This window comes from Euprymna scolopes, chromosome 41 (genome assembly GCF_053919585.1).
Source record: "Euprymna scolopes isolate OS-2025 chromosome 41, ASM5391958v1, whole genome shotgun sequence".
Taxonomy (NCBI): Eukaryota; Metazoa; Mollusca; class Cephalopoda; order Sepiida; family Sepiolidae; genus Euprymna; species Euprymna scolopes.
In genome coordinates, this window is record NC_136522.1 from 35,996,530 (window position 1) to 36,017,688 (window position 21,159).

At 33.2% G+C, this 21,159-nt stretch overlaps 1 protein-coding gene across 1 annotated transcript in view; it reads left to right on the plus strand.

The window, feature by feature from the left end:
• LOC145266473 (tektin-3-like) overlaps window positions 1–21,159 on the plus strand; it is a 118,843-nt gene that overhangs the window by 77,697 nt on the left and 19,987 nt on the right. The window contains exons 7-8 of the mRNA XM_080122160.1: window positions 304–447; window positions 10,064–10,286. Coding sequence (XP_079978286.1) covers window positions 304–447; window positions 10,064–10,286 — 367 coding nt within the window. The remainder of the gene's footprint in view (window positions 1–303; window positions 448–10,063; window positions 10,287–21,159) is intronic.

The following is a 21,159-nucleotide window of genomic DNA, read 5'->3' on the forward strand; positions in this document are numbered from 1 at the left end:
TGTGATACTCATACCACTACACCCCCTATGCTCCATGTATAACTCAGCCTTGTGTCACAAGAAGTCTATTACTGTTTGAGAGAGAGAGAGAGAGAAGGAAAATTGGAAGAAGAGAGAGAAAAATGATAGAGGAAGAGAGGGCGAAGAGAAGGACATTTGATAATAACATGAGAAGTAGTGACCCAGTGGATCACAGATCATCTAATCGATGCATATTCGTTTTTGTATAATTGCAATTGATTGTAATGCATTGTTGCTTCCAATTTCGGACTAACTGATAATCCACCAAATCTTTTTGGCTAGGATGAATCGTGCATCACAACACAACATGGAGATCGATATGAAAGATAAACAACATGCGCAGAATATCGATGACCGAGTGCATCAGCTAAGAAACTCGTCAGCTGGAATTGGGTATTATCCTGGTGTTGAGGCGATTTGCAATACGTAAGTATTCCTATTATTTGGATTCTTCAGACTACTGTTCACATTTTGGGTGTTATTTTCACAACGTTTCACTTAATGTAACTTCCGACCTTCTTCAAGTGTAATTTGTAAGGTTCAATCCTCAGTGTGAGCGAGACTAAAAAATATAATAGCGAATTACTTAAAACTTTTACTCAGTTATGGCTGACGAAACAAGAGCCTGCTACTCCCGTGAATTAAAGTATTTCGTTTAAAATTCCATGCAGATTTCCACGTTTGACAAGATACACCTGAAGAAGATCGAAGATTACATCGATCAAAACGCTATGCAAATAACATTGAAGATGAGAACAGTAGTTCAAAGAATGCAAATAATATACGAAATCAATCCTCATCTAAAAAATGAAAAAATGTTAAAATCATGAAATATTTTTTTTATTTCATCTTTTATGTCATTTTCAGGTTTCGAATATTATATTCGTTGAACTTCTTCAAGTAATATTTTCTATAATAGATACTTTGTGTCTGTACATTTATAATCATATCCGGATTTTCATTTTGTTACTTTTTTTTTTGTTATGAGTTTCAATAATTTTCCAGATATTTTTCTATGAGCACTTAAAATTGTCGTAGTCTGTAGAAAATTTTAAAAAATATGTTATTGCTATCTTATATTGTTATCTTATATTGTTATCTTATATTGTTATCTTATGAGATAACTGACCAAATTTTATGATTTCAGACACAAATGAACAGCTACCGCAGGAATTAAAATACACTCTACTAAAGCCTGATTGTCACAGTTGGTCAATTTCAAAAATGCAATCTGGACGTGACGACACTTTAGAAGAATGATATGCAATAAAATTCTGTTTTAAACCTGGAAAAATGACACAGAAACTTATGGAATGCTTCAGACTGCTTTTGGACCATCTTGCATGAATCAAGCATCAGTTTTTGAATGGCATGAAAATTAAAGGAAAGCAAGGAGTTTATGAGGGATGATGAGAAGTGTGGGAGGAGTAAGGAAGTTAGAACACAAGAGTTGATTGACCAAATAAAGAATTTTATGGATAAGGACCGTTGTGTGTCTATAGAGACAATAATTGCATAGTTTGATGTTAATGATAGGAACTGAAGATGCGGAAGGGTGCTCAGAGAAGGTCAGAAAGGAAGACATTGTCATGAGAACAGGGAGAGGATCGATCTGATCAATTCAGATCCTGCAGTTTATACCTTACTCCCTGTGACTTTTAATTATTCTCTAAGCTCAACAAACCCCGTACAAGCTGTCGTGATGAGACAATTGAGGAAATGAAAAAGGCTGTGGCGATGGTCATTGACACACTCACACAAGAAGGCTTCCATGGGGGCCTTTCAGAAGTTGTTGGAACGGTACAACAAGTGCATTGCAGCCGGAGGAGATTACTTTGAAGGGGACTAGAGTTTTATGTGTGTTTGATATCAATAAAGTGGCCATATGAAAAAGTCTATTGAAGACATCATTTTTATTAATGAATCACCACTTATCAAGCCTCAAAACAATGAAATGGATTAATAGTAGAATGATGATGAATACTATGAAAGAATTGAAAACGTCTGCAAACTCTAATCCACTATGGAATGTGAGGACTAACTGAAAAAGTATCAAGAAAATGATTGCGATGTCCACTTTCTACTCTCATCAGTATAGATGACTCATCGTTTGATAGGTTTTGTTTTTAGTGTTGTTGCTTGTACACATACTCACCTCATCAGAAAAGCCAAGGCTTGTCTGATGTGGAAGCTCAGCAGGTAGTACAAGTTTGCATGAGAAAAGGACATCCCCCACTTATTAACAGGTAAGAAAGCAGACCCGACACAACAAAGGTTATCTCCTTATGGAAGCCTTTTGCATTGATATGACCCAAAGGTTGACTTTCACTGCAGAGCTAAAAAATTTTGTTAAAGTTGGTGGGAAAATGTTTGGATCATTCCCCCACTCTCGAAATCTTATACAATCCTTTACTTACATAAGAGTCAGATGTTCTAAGATAACCCTTTCTTGTTAGAACAGAGTACCAAATCGACTTTACAATCTCGTGGTGGATGATCTCTCTTTTTTTTTTCTACAGTTCCTTCCTCACTAAACATACATTGCCAGTCTTTCTCTGCCCGATCATTATTTCCATTGAGCTCCAATTTAACATCAATAAACACTTATAAAGCGTCCTCATAGATCATCAAATTTTATTCAGTCCTTTCATAATTAGGACGATTCCAAAAATTGTCCTATTCTGATACAATTACCGATTCTGATTCATTTAAAAGTTTTAAATATTTAAGTGTAGATTTCTTGCTTTATTTTCTTTTTGAATTATTGTAAAATCCCAGGTTATATTTCTTTTTGCAAACATAAAAACAAAAATAGAATTTCTATTACACGGGTAGATCTTTCTAAATTTCAAACGTTTTTCTTTTGTAAATTGAGTAAAAATAGTGAGGCAATTGAAGATTTATTTCTTTTTTTCAAACAAAGCCGATTTTAATTAGTTCGTGATTTGTTGACATAATGCTATTTGAAATTTTTCATAGTATTTGAAAATGGTTAATAATTGGTATGCAAAATAATAAGAAGTGCAGCAACAGTAACAAAGCCGATTCGCCATGTTAAGAATGAATTTCTAAATAATGTTACTGTTTAGAAAACTATTCTAAAGATGAAGAGGAGGATCTTTGTTAATTATTCTGTGTCTTCTTTTTTTTTTGCTTTCATTATTTTTATCCTTAATTTTAAGATCTTATTATAACAGACATGTAGAAGATTGATCTGTTGTGCTGTAAGATACAGATAATTATTAATTTTAGCTCACAAAGAGCTTTCACACAGGTCTTCAGAGATCTTTCTCTGAAAACAGCCTGTGGTGTTCACTGGAAGCTGAGTGACAACAAGTCTCCACAGGTTTTCAGTACTCTCCTCCTCGTTCAATACCATTTGCAAATAAATTTGCATCATCTCAACAGCTGCCTACCATTGATTTCTCGTTAGCAACAGCTATTGGTCTTTGTTGGGGTTTGAGTAACAATAAGCCTCCCCAAGGTCCCAGTTCTCTTTGCACTTATTCGGCTGAGGTCTGATCAGTTCATCGGTCTTTCCTTCCTCCTTGACTCTGCTTGATTATTTGATCTTGCTCTTGGGGGAGGGCAATGGGAGTAGGGTTGGGTTAGAGAACTTATAGATATACAGTTTCAGTGTTCTTGGTTCCATGTAGTGTTTCATGTTTTGCCTTTGCAGCATTTTGTCTGACCGACACTTGTTGTGCCTGTGTGTTAGTTTCCACATTATCATTATTATTATTATTATTATTATTATTATTATTATTATTATTATTATTATTATTTACTAGGATTTTTTCGCACAGGCCATCAAAGATTTCTCTTTGAGAATAACCTGTGGTGAATCTCCTGACTACATTCAGATTCAGAGTTCCTATCTGCTGCGGTTACCACCTGACGAAGGCCAGAGGAATAGTTGGCCGAAACGTCGTGAAACAACTAAATAAAATTAATATTGTCCACTTTGTTCAAAACTTTCACTTTTCAGACCATGTTCATCTTGTAGTTCACTTATTTTATGGATCATTGTGTATAAAATCATGAGTCTCACAATAAGCAAGACAAAGGCTACGTTTGCTCTGACCTCTGGTAAATCGTATCAGGAAGCTGATATATTTGTTAAAGCCACTAACTGTCTGCAGTGGATTTGTTTATGTCTATGGGTAATGTTATCTCAAGAAATATGTCGTTAGATGCTAAGTAGGTCCATTGAATAGACTGACATGTTTTCTGGTCATTTGAAAATGCAGGTCAAACTGGAAACTATGATCTCTGTTTATGAGATCTATGTTATATTAGTTTTGTTATATGCTTATGAGACATGGGCCACCCACAGAGCTAGATAGAGCGGTGCTATAAGAATCACCTTAGGCATTTGCTTAACATCTATTGGGATGGGTCTACCCTTGACATCAAAGTGTTATAGCGAGCTCCTCTCTCAAGTATGCATTGAATCTCATATAAATATACACAGACTTCATTACACTAGTCATCTTGTTTGTCTTTTTGGTGACAGACTGCCGAAGCAGATGAATTATAAAGCAACTAACTGGTACAAATCACGTAAGCAATTCAAAGACGATTTGAAGTGCTTTGAAAGCGATGTTGGAAGATGGAAGGGAGTAGCTGTAGAAAGATCAAAATGGAGAAAAGCGAATTTTGAAAAGGGCAAGTTTTTTTTTTAAAGATACGATGTCACAGCAGCAGCTGAAGAGAGTAGCAAAGAAGAGATGTGACACATCGAACCCATGGAGGAAATATGGAATTACTAACGTGACAAGCTTCAAATTTTCTATGTTTCATTTTGTTGAATCAGCAACAAGTGCATCTGCTGCGAAATAAACACAGATAAGAAGTGGCTTCTGTCATATGATCTTTAAAAGTTTAAAATACCTAGTGTCATATGATCTTTAAAAGTTTAAAATACCTAGTGTCATATGATCTTTAAAAGTTTTAAATACCTAGTGGCATATGATCTTTAAAAGTTTTAAATACCTAGTGTCATATGATCTTTAAAAATTTTAAATACCTAGTGGCATATGATCTTTAAAAGTTTAAAATACCTAGTGTCATATGATCTTTAAAAGTTTTAAATACCTAGTGGCATATGATCTTTAAAAGTTTTAAATACCTAGTGTCATATGATCTTTAAAAGTTTTAAATACCTAGTGTCATATGATCTTTAAAAGTTTAAAAATCCTAGTGTTATATGATCTTTAAAAGTTTTAAATACCTAGTGTCATATGATCTTTAAAAGTTTAAAAATCCTAGTGTTATATGATCTTTAAAAGTTTTAAATACCTAGTGTCATATGATCTTTAAAAGTTTAAAATACCTAGTGTCATATGATCTTTAAAAGTTTTAAATACCTAGTGGCATGTCCGCACTTGTCACTGAGATGGTTTTACACGAATAACACATCAATCTGCAAAAACTAGTCATACTAGAAATGTTTGGTTTAACATCTATTTTATATTCACTTCCAAACTAACTTCTTCCAAGTCGTTATTTATCCCCGCTCTCTCTCTCAAGCATTTACAATCGTGAGATTTTATCATAACTATATTTATCATAACTATTTTTTATTATAACTATTTTTATAATAACTATTTTTATCATAACTATTTTTGTCATAACTATTTTTCGTCATAACTATTTTTATCATAACTATTTTTAATAACTATTTTGTCATAACTATTTTTATTATAACTATTTTTATCATAACTATTTTTTATCATAACTATTTTTATCATAACTATTTTTGTCATAACTATTTTTTGTCATAACTATTTTTATCATACCTATTTTTTCACAAATATTTTTGATCATAACTACTGTTATCATAACTATTTTTTCGCAACTATTTTTGTCATAACTATTTTTATTATGCCTATTTTTTCACAAATATTTTTTATCATAACTATTGTTATCATAACTATTTTTGATCATAACTATTTTTATCATAACTATTTTTATTATAACTGTTTTTATCATAACTATTTTATCATAACTATTTTATCATAACTGTTTTAATAACTGTTTAATAACTATTTTTATCATAACTATTTTATCATAAATATTTTTATCACAACTGTTTTTATCATAACTGTTTTAATAACTATTTTTTATCATAACTATTTTTAGTATAAATATTTTTATTGTAACTGTTTTTTAATAACTATTTCTATCATAACTATTTTTTAATAAATATTTTAATCATAACTATTTTTTATGACAACCAAAAACCACTTTGAAAACAACTTTATTTTAGGAGTATGTGATGACTTTTGGTCATTTTTTAGTTTGTAAAATGATTTCAAAAAATCTATTTGATCGACACAATCACCAAACATTTTTAAAAAAAGCTGACATCGAACTATGATATCAACATAAAAGTTTTAAATGCTAGAAAGGATTTACATTTAAATAAAAACCTGAAACCAGACACAAAAATATAAAGTGTCTAGAGTGATAATTAATACACACACACACACACACACACACACACACACACACACACACACACACACACACATATATATATATATATACTAGCAGTTCAACCCGGCTTTGCTCAGGCCCTATGTACTGTTCATAACTTTATATGCATATATATATATTAAAAAGTTTAACTTATGTCCTAGTAACCTACATTTTCAAGTGTTTAGACCCAAAATTTGATCCCTTAATTGTTTTGGGCTCAAATTTTTTTTTTTTTTTTTTTACATGGAGGTCACCACTTATCAAGGCCCGAAGGCCACTCAGGGATAAGGGTTATTGCGTGTACAGTAATCAATGAGATAGTATTGTAGTAATCGTTAGTATTGGGGGTTTTGATAGTGTCTTACTTAAGGGGGCGGTTTGTGAGGATTTTGTTTATGTTGGACTTGAAGACGTCCAAGTTATAGTCAGGTGGGAAACAGGCAAGTGGCAGAGAGTTCCACTGGCGTGCAGTTCTAAGAAAGAAGCTTTGCTCATGAAATCTACATTTGGATTTAGGCACAGATAGAGAGTGGGGAAAATTATTGACAGTAGTTTTAGCCAGACGGGTGTTTCTTGTGAAAGATTGGTGAGGGGGGACGAGGGATTGGAACTCAGACTAGCACCTACCATGGAAATAAGAATAAAACAAAGACAGGCTCGCAATGTCTTTTCTGTGGGAGAGAGGTTGCAGGGAAGAGAAAAGGGCACCCCCCACTAAACCACGAAGTGTATTTTGTACTCTGTCAAGGCAGGATAGGCTGCTTTTAGCAGCTCCTGCCCAGATGTGGCAGCAGTACTTCATCCTTGGACGTACTTGGCTTTTATACAGATAGAGAATTGCATCAGTAGTGAGATATCTTCTGGAATGGTAGAAGGATCCCACCATTTTCCCAGCATCCCTGGCAACAGATTTGATGTATGTGTTCCATTTCTGATCAGGAGTAAAGGTCAAACACAGAAGCTTGTCAAAATATGTAGCCTCTCCAAGACGAGAGCCATCCATTTCAATCGATGCCAGTTGGGGATCAGAGCGTTGATGATGTAAAGATAGAAGCTTGGTTTTGGATGAATTAAGTGACCAGCCACTTCTTCCCTCATTGTACCAAGTGCTCAAGATCAGAGGAGAGAGAATCGGAGAGAACTTTGTCATTTACGGCCTTTGATGTGTTGCCATAGATGGTCGTGTTATCAGCATAGATGTCAACGAATGATTTAAGTATGTGTTTTGGGAGATCATTGATGTAGACCAGGAAGAGAGTTGGTCCCAGGATGGACCTTTGGGGGACTCCAGCATTAATACTGTGGGCCTCTAATTTCTGCCCATCAACCACTACTCTTATGAACCTATCAAAGAGAAATGATTTAATGATTGAGAAAACATTTCCAGTAATACTGTAGCTGGAAATCTTGTGAAGTAGGCCCTTATGCCATACCTTATCAAAGGCCTTTGATATGTCAAGAGCAATTGCCCTGGAAAGGAAACCTTTGTCAAGAGATTCACTAATCCTATGTGATAGCACATCTGCTGTAGATCTTGCAGAGCGGAAACGATATTGCGTGTCACTAAGAAGGTTGTTTCTGTTGAGGTGGTTGACTACTGCTTTATTTAATATGGATTCCAACAACTTACTCATGACACACAGGAGACTTATTCGTCTGGACTGAGAGGGAGATGACTTTTCACCTGAATCCTTAAATAAGGTCAATTCTTTCAACTATGACCTTTCGGCAGCCAAATTATCGCCCCAAAACTGATTAAAATGCTTGCCGCATGTCTGGATACCCGTTATGTATGTTTAGACCCAAAATTGGCTGAGTAGTTTGCTAGACACCTCAAAGGTAAAATCTTTTGAACTTTGACCCCTTGGCAGCTCAAATTTTCGACCCAAACCGATTAAAAAGCTTGCTCTATCTGTGAATACACTTTATGTAAAATTTCAAATGTTTAGATCAGAAAGTGGCTGAGTAATTTGGTAGAGACCCTAGAGGTCAAAATTTTTTTAACTTTGACCACATATTTTGACCTCTTAACATTTATTTTTTGGGGCTTATATCAAATTATTAAGTTTGATCAATGACCACGTAACCTACATTTAAAATTTCAAGTGTTTAGACCGAAAATTAGCGGAGGAGTTTGGTAGAGTTGTCAAAGGTCACATCGTTGGACTTTGACCCCTTGACAGCCAAATTTCTGGCCGAAAACTGATTAAAAAGATTTTCCCAAATCTCAATAATCCTTATGTCAAATCTCGAGTCTGTAGAGTGAAAATTGACAGAGTTGTTTCGTAGGGAAATGTACAAACACACACACACACACACACACACACACGCACACACACACACACATTTTCACTTTTATAGGCAGTATATGTTGAGCAAACAATGTGGTAGTAGAAAGGTAGGCTCGAACCCATACCGCAAAGGAGGAAAAGAACGGGGAAAAAAACCTGACGGCAACCGGAAGTGACGTAGGTTTTAATTAAGGCTAGACAATCGAAAGGAGAGGATGACTTTCGAAAATATCGGTGAAAAAAGCGCCCCCCCTGTAGAAAAGTGCCCAGTTTAAGGTGAAGAGATTAATGTTTTTAGCCAATTTTTCGATATTTGTCGTCTAAAAGGTCGACTTCAAAACGATACTGATCTTGTAAAAATCCGTCGCCTGTGTGGAAAGTTTTAGGCAGACATGCAAACATAAATACATACATACATTTATATATTGGTAACTCAAATTTTCGACCCAAACCAATTAAAAAGCTTGCCCTATCTCTGAATACCCATTATGTAAAATTTCAAATGTGTTAGACCAGAAATTTTCTGAGTAATTTTGTAGAGACCGAAGCGGAAAAATATTTTTTAACTTTGACCCCTATTATGACACCTTACCATTTATTGTGTTGGGCCCAAATCAAGTTATTAAGTTTGATCCCTGTCCAAGGAACCTATATCTAAAATTTCAAGTGTTTAAACCCAAAATTGGCGAAGGAGTTTGGTAGAGTTCTCAAAGGTCAAATCGTTAAATTTTGACCCCTTAACAGCCAAATTTCTGGCCGAAAACGGATTACGAAGATTTTTCCCAAATCTCAGTACCCTGTATATCAAATTTCGAGTGTGTAGACTGAAAATTGATAGAGTTATGGAGTAGTAAAATAAACACAGACACACCCATAGACACACACACACACACAGACACGTTCACTTATATATATATAATAGATAGATAGGTAGATAGATAGATAGATAGATAGATAATCATTTTGGATTCTGTAACATTTCACATTGTCAGGTTTGCATGTAACATCTCATCACTGTAAATACTCGTTTCATAGTTTGTATATAGCCGTTTAAAACTAAAAATAAATGCTTAAGCTGTTAAATATTAACAGAAAATAGATAGAAATAAGTCAAGACTAACACTGCCTGATAATTATTTCAGAAATTCAATCAAAACTACTTGCAAAACTATGGAACATGAAAAATACAGAACTTCTGTACATTAATTTGATTGGATTTCATATTTTTTCATGGTCATTATTTTTCTCTTTCTTTGCTTTCCCGCCAGAGTGAGTGTGCCAGAGTCTTGGGGTCGTTATTCTCAGGACAATTTGATTCGTTCGCAGAAAGAACGTGCTAACTCTGAGAAACTGCGTGGTGATATGGACGCCTGCCTTCGCTACTGTGCTAACAGCATGTGGAACCAGTTCAACGCGGTGAACAACTCGTTCAACTGCCGGATACAAGAGATGACTGATTCACGCAACAAGATGCAATCGCACTTACAAAAGGTACTTTGCACCAAGCACTTTCATCCTTAAAGCCTTATGATGCAATTCCTAGTGACAGCTGCATTCGGTTTTGTAGCATTTTTGTAATAATTTTACTCATAAACATTATTTTACTGGTCCACATATACGTACACACGTAATCATCACCTTACTCATAATTCAGCAAATTCTATTCAAAACACAAATGACACAAAAAATAGTTCAAATTCTTCATAACCATACGCTATAAAACGGAATGCTGTGTTCAACAAAATTGATGCGTTTTATCAATATAAGCTTCACTTCTCCATGTTTGAATGTCGTTATAGAAAAGTCATCAAATGTAAAAAGAAGAAAACGAACCCAAATTTTATAAACTTCAGTTTTTTCTTACGATTCGAAATACATTTCATGTTTCTCTTCAAGTCTATCTCTGTATTTTCGAAAATCTTCCAGACTACAGCAATGTTTATTTTTGTCCTGAAAGCACTTTTTTTTTGGGGGGGGGTCTTTTTTAAAAAATAGAATTAAACTTATAATATCTGTTTTGATACTATACGTCATCTTTTCTGTCATCAGACAGAAAAGATGAAGAGTAAGACAATTCAAAGAAGCAGCACACAAATTCTGTGACGATTAATTACTAAATAGACTTAGTATAGAGTTTAACACGATATGGGAACTGTTAATTATAAATGATTGGTGATATAATAATAATAATGAAAATGTTATATATATGCGTGTGTGTGTGTGTGTGTGTTTTATTATTTCAACTTCGAGTGTATTAACTTAATTCATTACAAGTTGTTTCAATACACGGGATAAATATTTTCCGCCCATATCATCAAATGATTCAAGTTAAAATAAAAAGGAAAGATATTGTTTTACATATGGATATTAAAAGCTAAGAGAGTGGAAGTAACGGATAGAGAGGGGACGAGAGAAAAGGGGAAAAGGAAAGAGGGGGGGGAGACACTAGAGAAAAAAGTACATATATGAATTAAGTTAAAATTTTGTACAGTTATAAATAAAAGAGCGAGAGATGGGAAGTGGGAAAACGAAGAAAAAAAGGAAAGAGAGAATTAATAATCGAGTGTGTCATAAAATGTTTGTTGCGTTTTGGACGGTGACTTGCATGTGTCTCAAGGTCCAAATTGGGTTAAGAAGTCAGCAATCTTCTGTGACAATGGCGATTATGGGGTGAGCAGAGAGAGCCAAGATGCGTCCAGTTCATTTGGGTATACAAATGCGTCCAATATAGTTTATATAAAATCTCTTGGAGTAGGAAATCAATTATAGATTCTGTTGGGTAAATTTTAAAATTGAAGTCGGGTTTAGAAGGGTAAAAAGTGGAGTTTTGCAGTAGTTTCAGAACATTTAAAGGTTTCATTACACAGGTTTAGTAATTTTATTCTTTTTTATAAATTGGATTTATCAATGGAGAATATTGCGCATAGATATAGGAGAAGATATGGAATTTGAAGGTTGACCGTATTTTCATGTCTAAGAATTTTTCAGTTAATAATAAGTGTGGTAATTAAGGTATAAGCACGATGAGATAATCTCAACGGAGTAAAATATATAATTATAAATGTTGAACTTAAAGTTATAAAGTAAAAAAATGTTTAATGAAATAGGTGTGCGTTTCGATGGGTAGTGTCAAAGAGTTAACAGTGTAGTAGTGTTAACAGTGAAATAGTGTTAACGGTGTAATAGTGTTAACATTGTAGTAGTGTTAACAGTGTAATAGTGTTAACAGTGTAGTAGTGTTAACAGTGTAATAGTCTTAAGAGTGTAGTAGTTTTAACCGTGTAATAGTGTTAACAGTGTAGTAATGTTAACAGTGTAATAGTGGTAACAGTGTAATAGTGTTAACACTACTACACTGTTACCACTATTACACTGTTAACAATACTACACTGTAAACACTGTTACACTGTTAACACTATTACACTGTTAACACTGCTACACTGTTAACACTACTGCACTGTTAACACTACTACAGTGTTAACACTACTACACTATAGTGTAGTAGTGTTAACAATATAGTAGTGTTAACAGTGTAATAGTGTAACACTACTACGCTGTTAACACTATTACACTGTTAACACTATCACACTGTTAACACTATTACACTGATAACACTACTACACTGTTAACATTACTACACTGTTAACACTATTACATCGTTAACACTACTAAAGGGTTAACATATAACACTGTTACCTCTACTACACTGTTAACACTACTACACCCTTAACACTATTACACTGTTAACACTACTACACTATTAACACTACTACACTATTAACACTACTACACTGTTAACATTATTACACTGTTAACATTACTATCATGTTAACATTATTACACTGTTAACACTACTACACTGTTAACACTACTACAATGTTAACACTATTACAATGTTAAAACTATTACACTGTTACCACTACTACACTATTTACACTATTACATTGTTAAAACTATAACACTGTTTACACTACTACACTGGTAACACTACTACACTGTTAACACTATCACCCCGTTAACATTACTACAGCGTTAACACTATAACACTGTTAACACTACTACACTGTTACCACTACTACACTGTAAACACTATTACACTGTTAATACTACTACACTGTTAACACTATTACACTGTTAACACTATTACACTGTAAAAACTATTACACTGTTAACACTACTACACAACAGTGTAATAGTTTTAACGGTGTAATAGTGTTAGCAGTGTAATAGTGGTAACAGCGTGATAGTGTTAACAGTTTAGTAGTGTTAACAGTGTAGTAGTATTTACAGTGTAGTAGTTTAACAGTGTAGTACTGTTAACAGTGTAGTACTGTTAACAGAGGAGTAGAGGTAACAGTGTAATAGTGTTAAAAGTGTACTAGTGTAAACAACGTAGAAGTTTTTATAGTGTAATAGTGTTAACAGTTATAGTGTTATAGTGTTTACACTGTTGTAGTGTAAACGGGGTAATATTGTTAACAGTGTAATTATGTTAACAGTGCAGTAGTGTTAACAGTGTAATAGTGTTAACAGTGTAGTAGTGTAAACAGCGTAGTAGTTTTAACAGTGTAATAGTGTAAACGGTTTAGTAGTGGTAACAGTGTAATAGTGTTAACAGTGTAATAGTGTTAACATTGTAGTAGTGTTAACAGTGTAATAATGTTAACATTGTAGTAATGTTAACACTGTAATAATGTTAACAGTGTAGTAGCATTAACAGTGCAGTAGTGTAAACAGTGTAATAGAGTTAAGAGTGTAGTAGTGTTAACAGTGTAGTAGTGTTAACGGTGTAGCAGTGTTAACAGTGTAGTAGTGTTATCAGTGTAGTAGTGGTAACAGTGTAATAGTGTTACCAGTGTAATTGTGTTAACAGTGTAATATTGTTAAATGTGTAGTAGTGTTAACAGTGTTATAGTGTTAACAGTGTTATAATGTTAACAGTGTAATAGTGTTAACAGTGTAGTTGTGTTAACAGTGTAATAGTGTTAACAGTGTAATAGTGTTACCAGTGTAATAGTGGTAACAGTGTAATAGTGTAACCAGTTTAATCATGTTAACAGTGTAATAGTGTTTACAGTGTAGTAGTGTCAACAGTGTAATAGTGGTAACAGTATAGTAGTGTTAACAGTGTAGTAGTGTAAACGGTGTAATAGTGTTAACAATGTAATAGTGTTAACAGTGTAGTAGAGTTTACTGTGTAATACTGTTAACAGTGTAATAGTGTTAACAATGTAGTAGTTCAACAGTGTAGCAGTGTTAACAGTGTAATAGTGTTAACAGTGCAATAGTGTAAGAGTGTAGTACTTTTAACAGTGGAGTAGAGGTAACAGTGTAATAGTGTTAAAAGTGTAATAGTGTCAATAGTGTAGTAGTGTTAACAGTGTAATAGTGTTAACAGTGTAATAGTGTTAACAGCGTAGTAGTTTTAACAGTGCAATAGTGTTAACAGTGTAGTAGTTTAACAGTGCAGTAGTGTTACCGGTGTAGTAGTGTTAACAGTGTAAGTGTGTTAACAGTGTACTAGTGTTAAAAGTGTAATAGTGTTAACAGTTTAGTAGTTTAACAGTGTAGTAGTGTTACCAGTGTAATAGTGGTAACAGTGTAATAGTGTTAACAGTGTAGTACTGTTCACAGTCGAGTAGAGGTAACAGTGTAATAGTGTTAAAAGTGTAGTAGTGTTAACAACGTAGTAGTTTTAACAGTGTAATAGTGTTAACAGTGTAGTAGTGTTAACAGTGTAATAATGTGAATAGGGTAGTAGTGTTGACACTATTACACTGTGGACACTATTACACTGTTAACACTTTTACACTGTTTACATTACTACACTGTTAATACTACTACACTGTTAACACTGTTACACTGTTAACACTACTAGACTGTTAACACTATCACACTGTTAACACTACTACACTACAGTGTAATAGTGTTAACGGTGGAATAGTATTAAATGTGTACTAGTGGTACCAGTGTTATAGTGTTAACAGTGTAGTAGTGTTAACAGTGTAGTAGTGTTAACAGTGTTATAGTGTTAACAGTGTAGTAGTGTTAACAGTGTAATCGTGTTAACAGTGTAATAGTGTTAACAGTGTAGTAGTGTTAACATTGTTATAGTGTTTACAATGTAATAGTGTTAACAGTGTAATAGTGTTAACAGTGTAGTAGTGTAAACGGTGTAATAGTGTTAACAATGTAATAGTGTTAACAGTGTAGTAGTGTTTACAGTGTTATAGTGTTAAAAGTGCAATAGTGTTAATACTGTAGTAGTTTAACAGTGTAGTAGTGTTTACAGTGTAATAGTGCTAACAGTGTAATAGTGTTAAGAGTGTAGTACTGATAACAGTGGGGTAGAGGTAACAGTGTAATAGTTTTAACAGTGTAGAAGTGTTAACAGCGTAGTAGTTTTAACAGTGTAATAGTGTTAACAGTGTAGTAGTGTTAACAGCGTAGTAGTTTTAACAGTGTAATAGTGTTAACAGTGTAGTAGTGTTAACGGTGTAGTAGTTTAACAATGTAGTAGTGTTAACAGTGTAATAGTTTTTACAGTGTAATAGTGTTAACAGTGTAGTAGTGTTAACAGTGTTATAGTCTTAAAAGTTTAGTAGTGTTTACATGGTAATAGTGTTTACAGTGTAGTAGTGTTAACAGTGTAATAGTGTTAACAGTGTAATAATGTTAACAGTGTAGTAGTGTTAACAGTGTAATAGTGTTAACAGCGTAGTTGTGTTAATAGTCTAATAATGTTAACAGTGTAATAGTGTTAACAGTGTAGTAGTGGTAACAATGTAATAGTGTTAACAGTGTAATAGTGTTAACATTGTAGTAGTGTTAAGAGTGTAGTAGTGTTAACAGTGTAATAGTGTTAACATTGTAGTAATGTTCACAGTGTAGTAATGCTAACAGTGTAGTAGTGTTTACAGTGTAGTAGTGTTAACAGTGTAATATGTTTACAGTGTAGTAGTGTTAACGATGTAATAGGTTTAACAGTGTTGCAGTGTTAACGGTGTAGTAGTGTTAACAGTGTAGTAGTGTTATCAGTATAATAGTGTTAACAGTGTAGTAGTGTTAACCGTGTAATAGTGTTAACAGTGTGATAGTGTTAATAGTGTAGTAGTGTTAACAGTGTAATAATGTTAGCAGTGTATTAGTGTTAACAGTGTAGTAGCGTTGACAGTGTAATAGTGTTAACAGTGTAGTAGTGTTAACAGTGTGCAGTCATTAGATTGGGGGATTTTTTTTTTATCATGTGAACTTCAGTAAGTTGTGAAGTTTCTAAGAAGGTGGGATTTGCAATGTCTACAAACAACTGACGTTCCATTTCTAATGTTTAATAATTTACCTATATCTTTAACGTCACTAATAAAAAAAGTTTCATGCAGACAAAGGAAGCGGGAGAATATAAGAATTTACAGGTATTAGAATTTTTTGAGAATTTTCCATTTAATGGTGGGTTTGAGATTCTTTTGAATTAGGGTTAAGTAGTGTGCAGTTGAATAGGTTTGTTTGGTGTGGTTGGGGTTATTGAAGGAGTATTTGTGGACTCTAAAATGGTCTTTTAAAGAGGTTTCAGGAAATACGATATAATAATTTTATCATTAAGGTTTTCTGTTTGTGCGATAGTGGCTTTGTATACAACTTTAGACTATAAGTATTGTTGTTTAAGTGGACAATCTGACTTATTTGTGCAGTTGCAGTCTTAATGTGTTATTATTGTAACTTGTTGTTGTTTATTATTCTATTATTGTGTTTTTAAATTATTCTTTCTAGGTTACCAGTGCAACTGTAGCTGAGTTTTATGTAATAGTTTATTTGGGGGAAGTGGGTGTTAATTAATTTGAAGAATTTTTTCCTAGTTTATCTTTGATGATTACATTAAAAGGAATGCTGAACCAAATAATTTTTATGTGTTCTTTATTATTGGGGGAGGGGTCTTTATTATTGGGGGAGGGTTCTTTATTATTGGGGGAGGAGTCGATATGGTTAATGGTGGTATTAGTATATCCACTATTTTTTAAATCTCTTTCATAGAAGGATTTATGTTTATTGAAAATGTCTCGTTTTGATGAGTTTGTACTAATTCTATTTTCGATGGATTTGGGAATGTGATTAATGATATGTTTCGGGTGGTTGGATAAAGGGTGCATATATAAAGGATTGGAACTGTTTTTATTATAAGGTTCATATGTGTTTTTTGTTAGGTTTAAAGTAATATCGAGGAAGTTTACAGGTTTTAAATTAGATTTAATTATTTTCATTTCTTTAATTAAGGCTTTTTTCGTTTTTGCATTTGGGGTCGTCGGAGTTCTCATCAATTAGCTGTCCCTCGTCCATATAGAGTCCTATATTTTTTATATCGATTATTCTTGTGAAGTTAAATAAAATAAAAAGGACTACTACGTCAGTTGCTTCTGAAGAATCAAGAGAGTCCATTGAGAGGTCAAAAAATCCAGTTTGGTTCCTTTTGGTCCATTTCTGGCCTTGGCTAAGAAGATTTTCTACATTTTTTTAATAATATCTATTTCATTTGGCTCTATATCAGAGAGGAGGCATGCAAATTCTAGGGCTTCTGATCCTCTATGCTATGTTATTCCCTATGTTATGTTATTTCCTATGTTATGTTATTTCCTATGTAATGTTATTTCCTATGTTATGTTATTTCCTATGTTATGTTATTTCCTATGTTATGTTATTTCCTATGTAATGTTATTTCCTATGTAATGTCATTTCCTATGTAATGTTATTTCCTATGTAATGTTATTTCCTATGTAATGTTATTTCCTATGTTATGTTATTTCCTATGTTATGTTATTTCCTATGTTATGTTATTTCCTATGTAATGTTATTTCCTATGTAATGTCATTTCCTATGTAATGTTATTTCCTATGTAATGTTATTTCCTATGTAATGTTATTTCCTATGTTATGTTATTTCCTATGTTATGTTATTTCCTATGTAATGTTATTTCCTATGTAATGTCATTTCCTATGCAATGTTATTTCCTATGTAATGTAATTTCCTATGTTCTTTATCTTATTCCCTTACACAGACTGTCATGTTACCAGCCCTCCAGCCTCACTTCTTGATCCATTCCTGACTACAGTACTCTAGACTTTTGTGATTAGTTTCCATAGCCCACTTGGGAATTTCGATCACCTAGTGACATTGGTAGTCATCACTCTTAACTCTCGATTCCAAACTAAATTTAAGCCACATTTTTCACAAATAATTCATTTCAAACTTGTGTGAAAGCAGCATTCATTCCACCAATGCAGCCATCCAAAATAAATTGACAAAATACAGAAGTTGCTATTCCTCTTCTCCTGCTAATGTTGTCAGGTGTTAAATTTAAAATTTAAATTTGAATTTGAAATTTGAAATTTTAATTTTAATTTTAAACTTAAATAACTAAAAGAGGAAATTAAAGTATGATGAAAATTAGATAAACATTAAAAAATAGTTTTAAATTAAAAAGTAAACGAATAAAGGTAAGTTTATATAGGCACACTGTATTGCTAATTCACCTAAAATAGAAATGTAATTTTACTTTTTTAGGTGATTACATATTGAAAAACTTGTTGCCTAAAAAACAAACATTTAAAATTTAGAGTGATGGATCAATATTATATAAAATTATCGATTGCCAGGCCAGTGTGTTCAAACAGGATGGCGTTTTAAAGACATATAACTAAATTTCAAGATAGCGTTTTAAAGACATATAACCAAATTTCGTTTTAGATAAATTTCGTATGTATTGGGAGTGGGAGTATTTTAATTACTAACAAAATCAATATGTAATAAAAAAATATATATAATTTTGAAGTAGAAAAATATCAAAAGTAATAGTAAAGTTAATTCATGCATGAATTGATTTTATTTACGACGAGTTATAACAATCAAAACTCAAGAGAAAATTTTCAAAGTGCATTATATCTGTGAGTTTGTGAAACTGTAGGAATAAGCTGCTGCTATGCTTAATATTAATGTTAATCATATTGTGTTGTGTCTAACATAGGTTCATTTGGAAAGTTAAGATTTTCACTGCTGGCTGGGTTTCGGTTCTTGCTGATGTTGCCAATGGTAACTCAGCTCCTTTTCATTGGTCAAGATTTCATTAACTGTTACAGCCCTGTTAAAGGGTTACAAAGAAAAATAGAACACCAAAATAAAGTAACAACATGTGTTGCAAAGCATATAATACATGGGCTGTTCATTGTAGCTGACAAACAAGCTAGGTTGGTCCACCGGATATTGACTGACACCTTACGGCTTAGTCTTCCGGTATTTATTGAGATTGGAATAGTCTTTTAGTAACGTAGGTTAGTTCTGCCACAACATTCCCTTCCCAAGCTGATAACTCCAGACGGTGTATCAGTATTTTTCCCTCTTTGCGTGGACCATGAACGGCTTGGTGATTTTCCTTTTCCTGTTCAAACATCGTGGTTCTGGTGTGATTTGGGGAAGCTCAATATCAAACATGTAGTAGACGGTTTCAATAGACTCTACTTTTGGGGGGATTCATTATTCAGGGCAAAATTTTTTCGTTTGTAAGAAAAACGTTTTATTGCCATTTTTCTCGTGTATTAATCATGAGAATTTAAAAAACCAATTGATAACTTGCCACCACAACTAATTAAGGGTCAATAAACCTCACCTTGAACCTAATAATCAAACAATAGGCGATATTGTTCCAGGGGGTTCCATAGTGTTTGTTAAGCTGATAATCTGTCTATTTTGAAAAGACACTAGGTAAAACATATTGTGAAAAACAGTTTGAGTGTCATTATTTGGCTGCACGTAATATATTTGAGTGACTCTTGGTAAATAATGTTTCAATACTGGGAAAATAGAGTTGCAAATGGTATCTGTTGCGATGTAGCTGATGTTTTCATATACAGTGAAAAATCGCCTACAGTTGCATAGACATTTACGACTGGGTCAGTTGGCGAAGGGGTCATTACTTTAATATTAGCGATAAATGGTTGATTTTGGTTTCTTAGTTTGTGGCCAGGCGCTTTTCTCATAAGGGGAAAGCTATTTTTGGTCAACAACAGTATCGGCGCACCTTCTGTTTAGCTTTACATAGTCTAAAACAAGAAAAGTTTCCTTTTAATTTGTTTTTCAAGGTATGGGCGTTTGTTGTACTTTTTATTTGTGTTTTACAAAAGTATTGGTTGGCTGGTTCCATAACTTAAATTCATGAATCTATTAGGTTAGTGGTATTCCTTAATGCATAAACTTTTAGTTTTTTCGTCTTTCTCAATAATGTGAGCCTTCAAAATTAATTTGCGTACCGTTAACAACATTTGGTGTTTTGCATGCTCTCAACAGTGTGAGTTTATTCACTTTCTTCCAGGTATTTAAATTTACTATCAAAAAGTCTGAACCTGAATCGAGTCGCATTTTTATTTTTATCATGATTTTTATAGCCACATATTTTTGGAACCGTTCCTCGTTATTTTCAGTCCCTGCCAAACACACTTGGTTGTGTATTTAATTTTATTTCTGCCATGAGTATCTTTGTGTCCTATTTTCTTTTACATATTAAACATTTTCTTGATAAATATGAATAGTCCTTAACCCAATGCAAATTGCTACATCTATTACATGAAGACAGGATTCTTCTTTCTTCAAATTCTTATTTTGCTATGTGTCGATATGTGTGTCCTTTTTTTTACCTAACTTGTGTTTTATTTTTTATGTGTTTTTTTTTAAACTGTTTGTCTGCCTTTTTTAACTGTGCGATTCTAGCTTTGATATTCATTGAATCGTTTTTAATAATTTCTATTTTCTGGTAGTTTTCCATTAACTTTTGCAGAATTAGGTTTGGTTCATTTTCTAATTTTGTAAGGACACACATCCTAATTTCCGCATCTCGACCAGAAGACAATCCTTGCACAAATAAAAGATTTAAAATTGTCTGCACTGAGGTCTGCAAGTTTCAATTCGTCACAATGTTTATTTACCATGGCTGCATACGTTGCGAAATCATCTTCATCATTCTTCTTCAAATTCAGATATGACCAACGTTTATGGAATAAAGAGACTTCCAGGTAAAATAGTTCGGTAAAAAGTTCCACCGTCTCGGTAAAAGTTAATTCCGACGTTTTACATAGTAAAATAAACTCCAGAAACTTTTTATGCTTGGTCGCCTCTAGTTTCTGTAAAAGTAAACTTACTAAAAACATTTTCGTACTGACAAAAATAAGCTTAAAATACTTTATTTTCTTCAGGTCCGTAGTAGAAATTGTCAATCACATTCTATATTGAATCTTGTAAACATGCAGGGGTTAGGGTTAGGGTTGTTGATGGACATATTATTTTTTATGACGAGTATGCAGCTCTTTCATGTGCTATTGATTTTCAT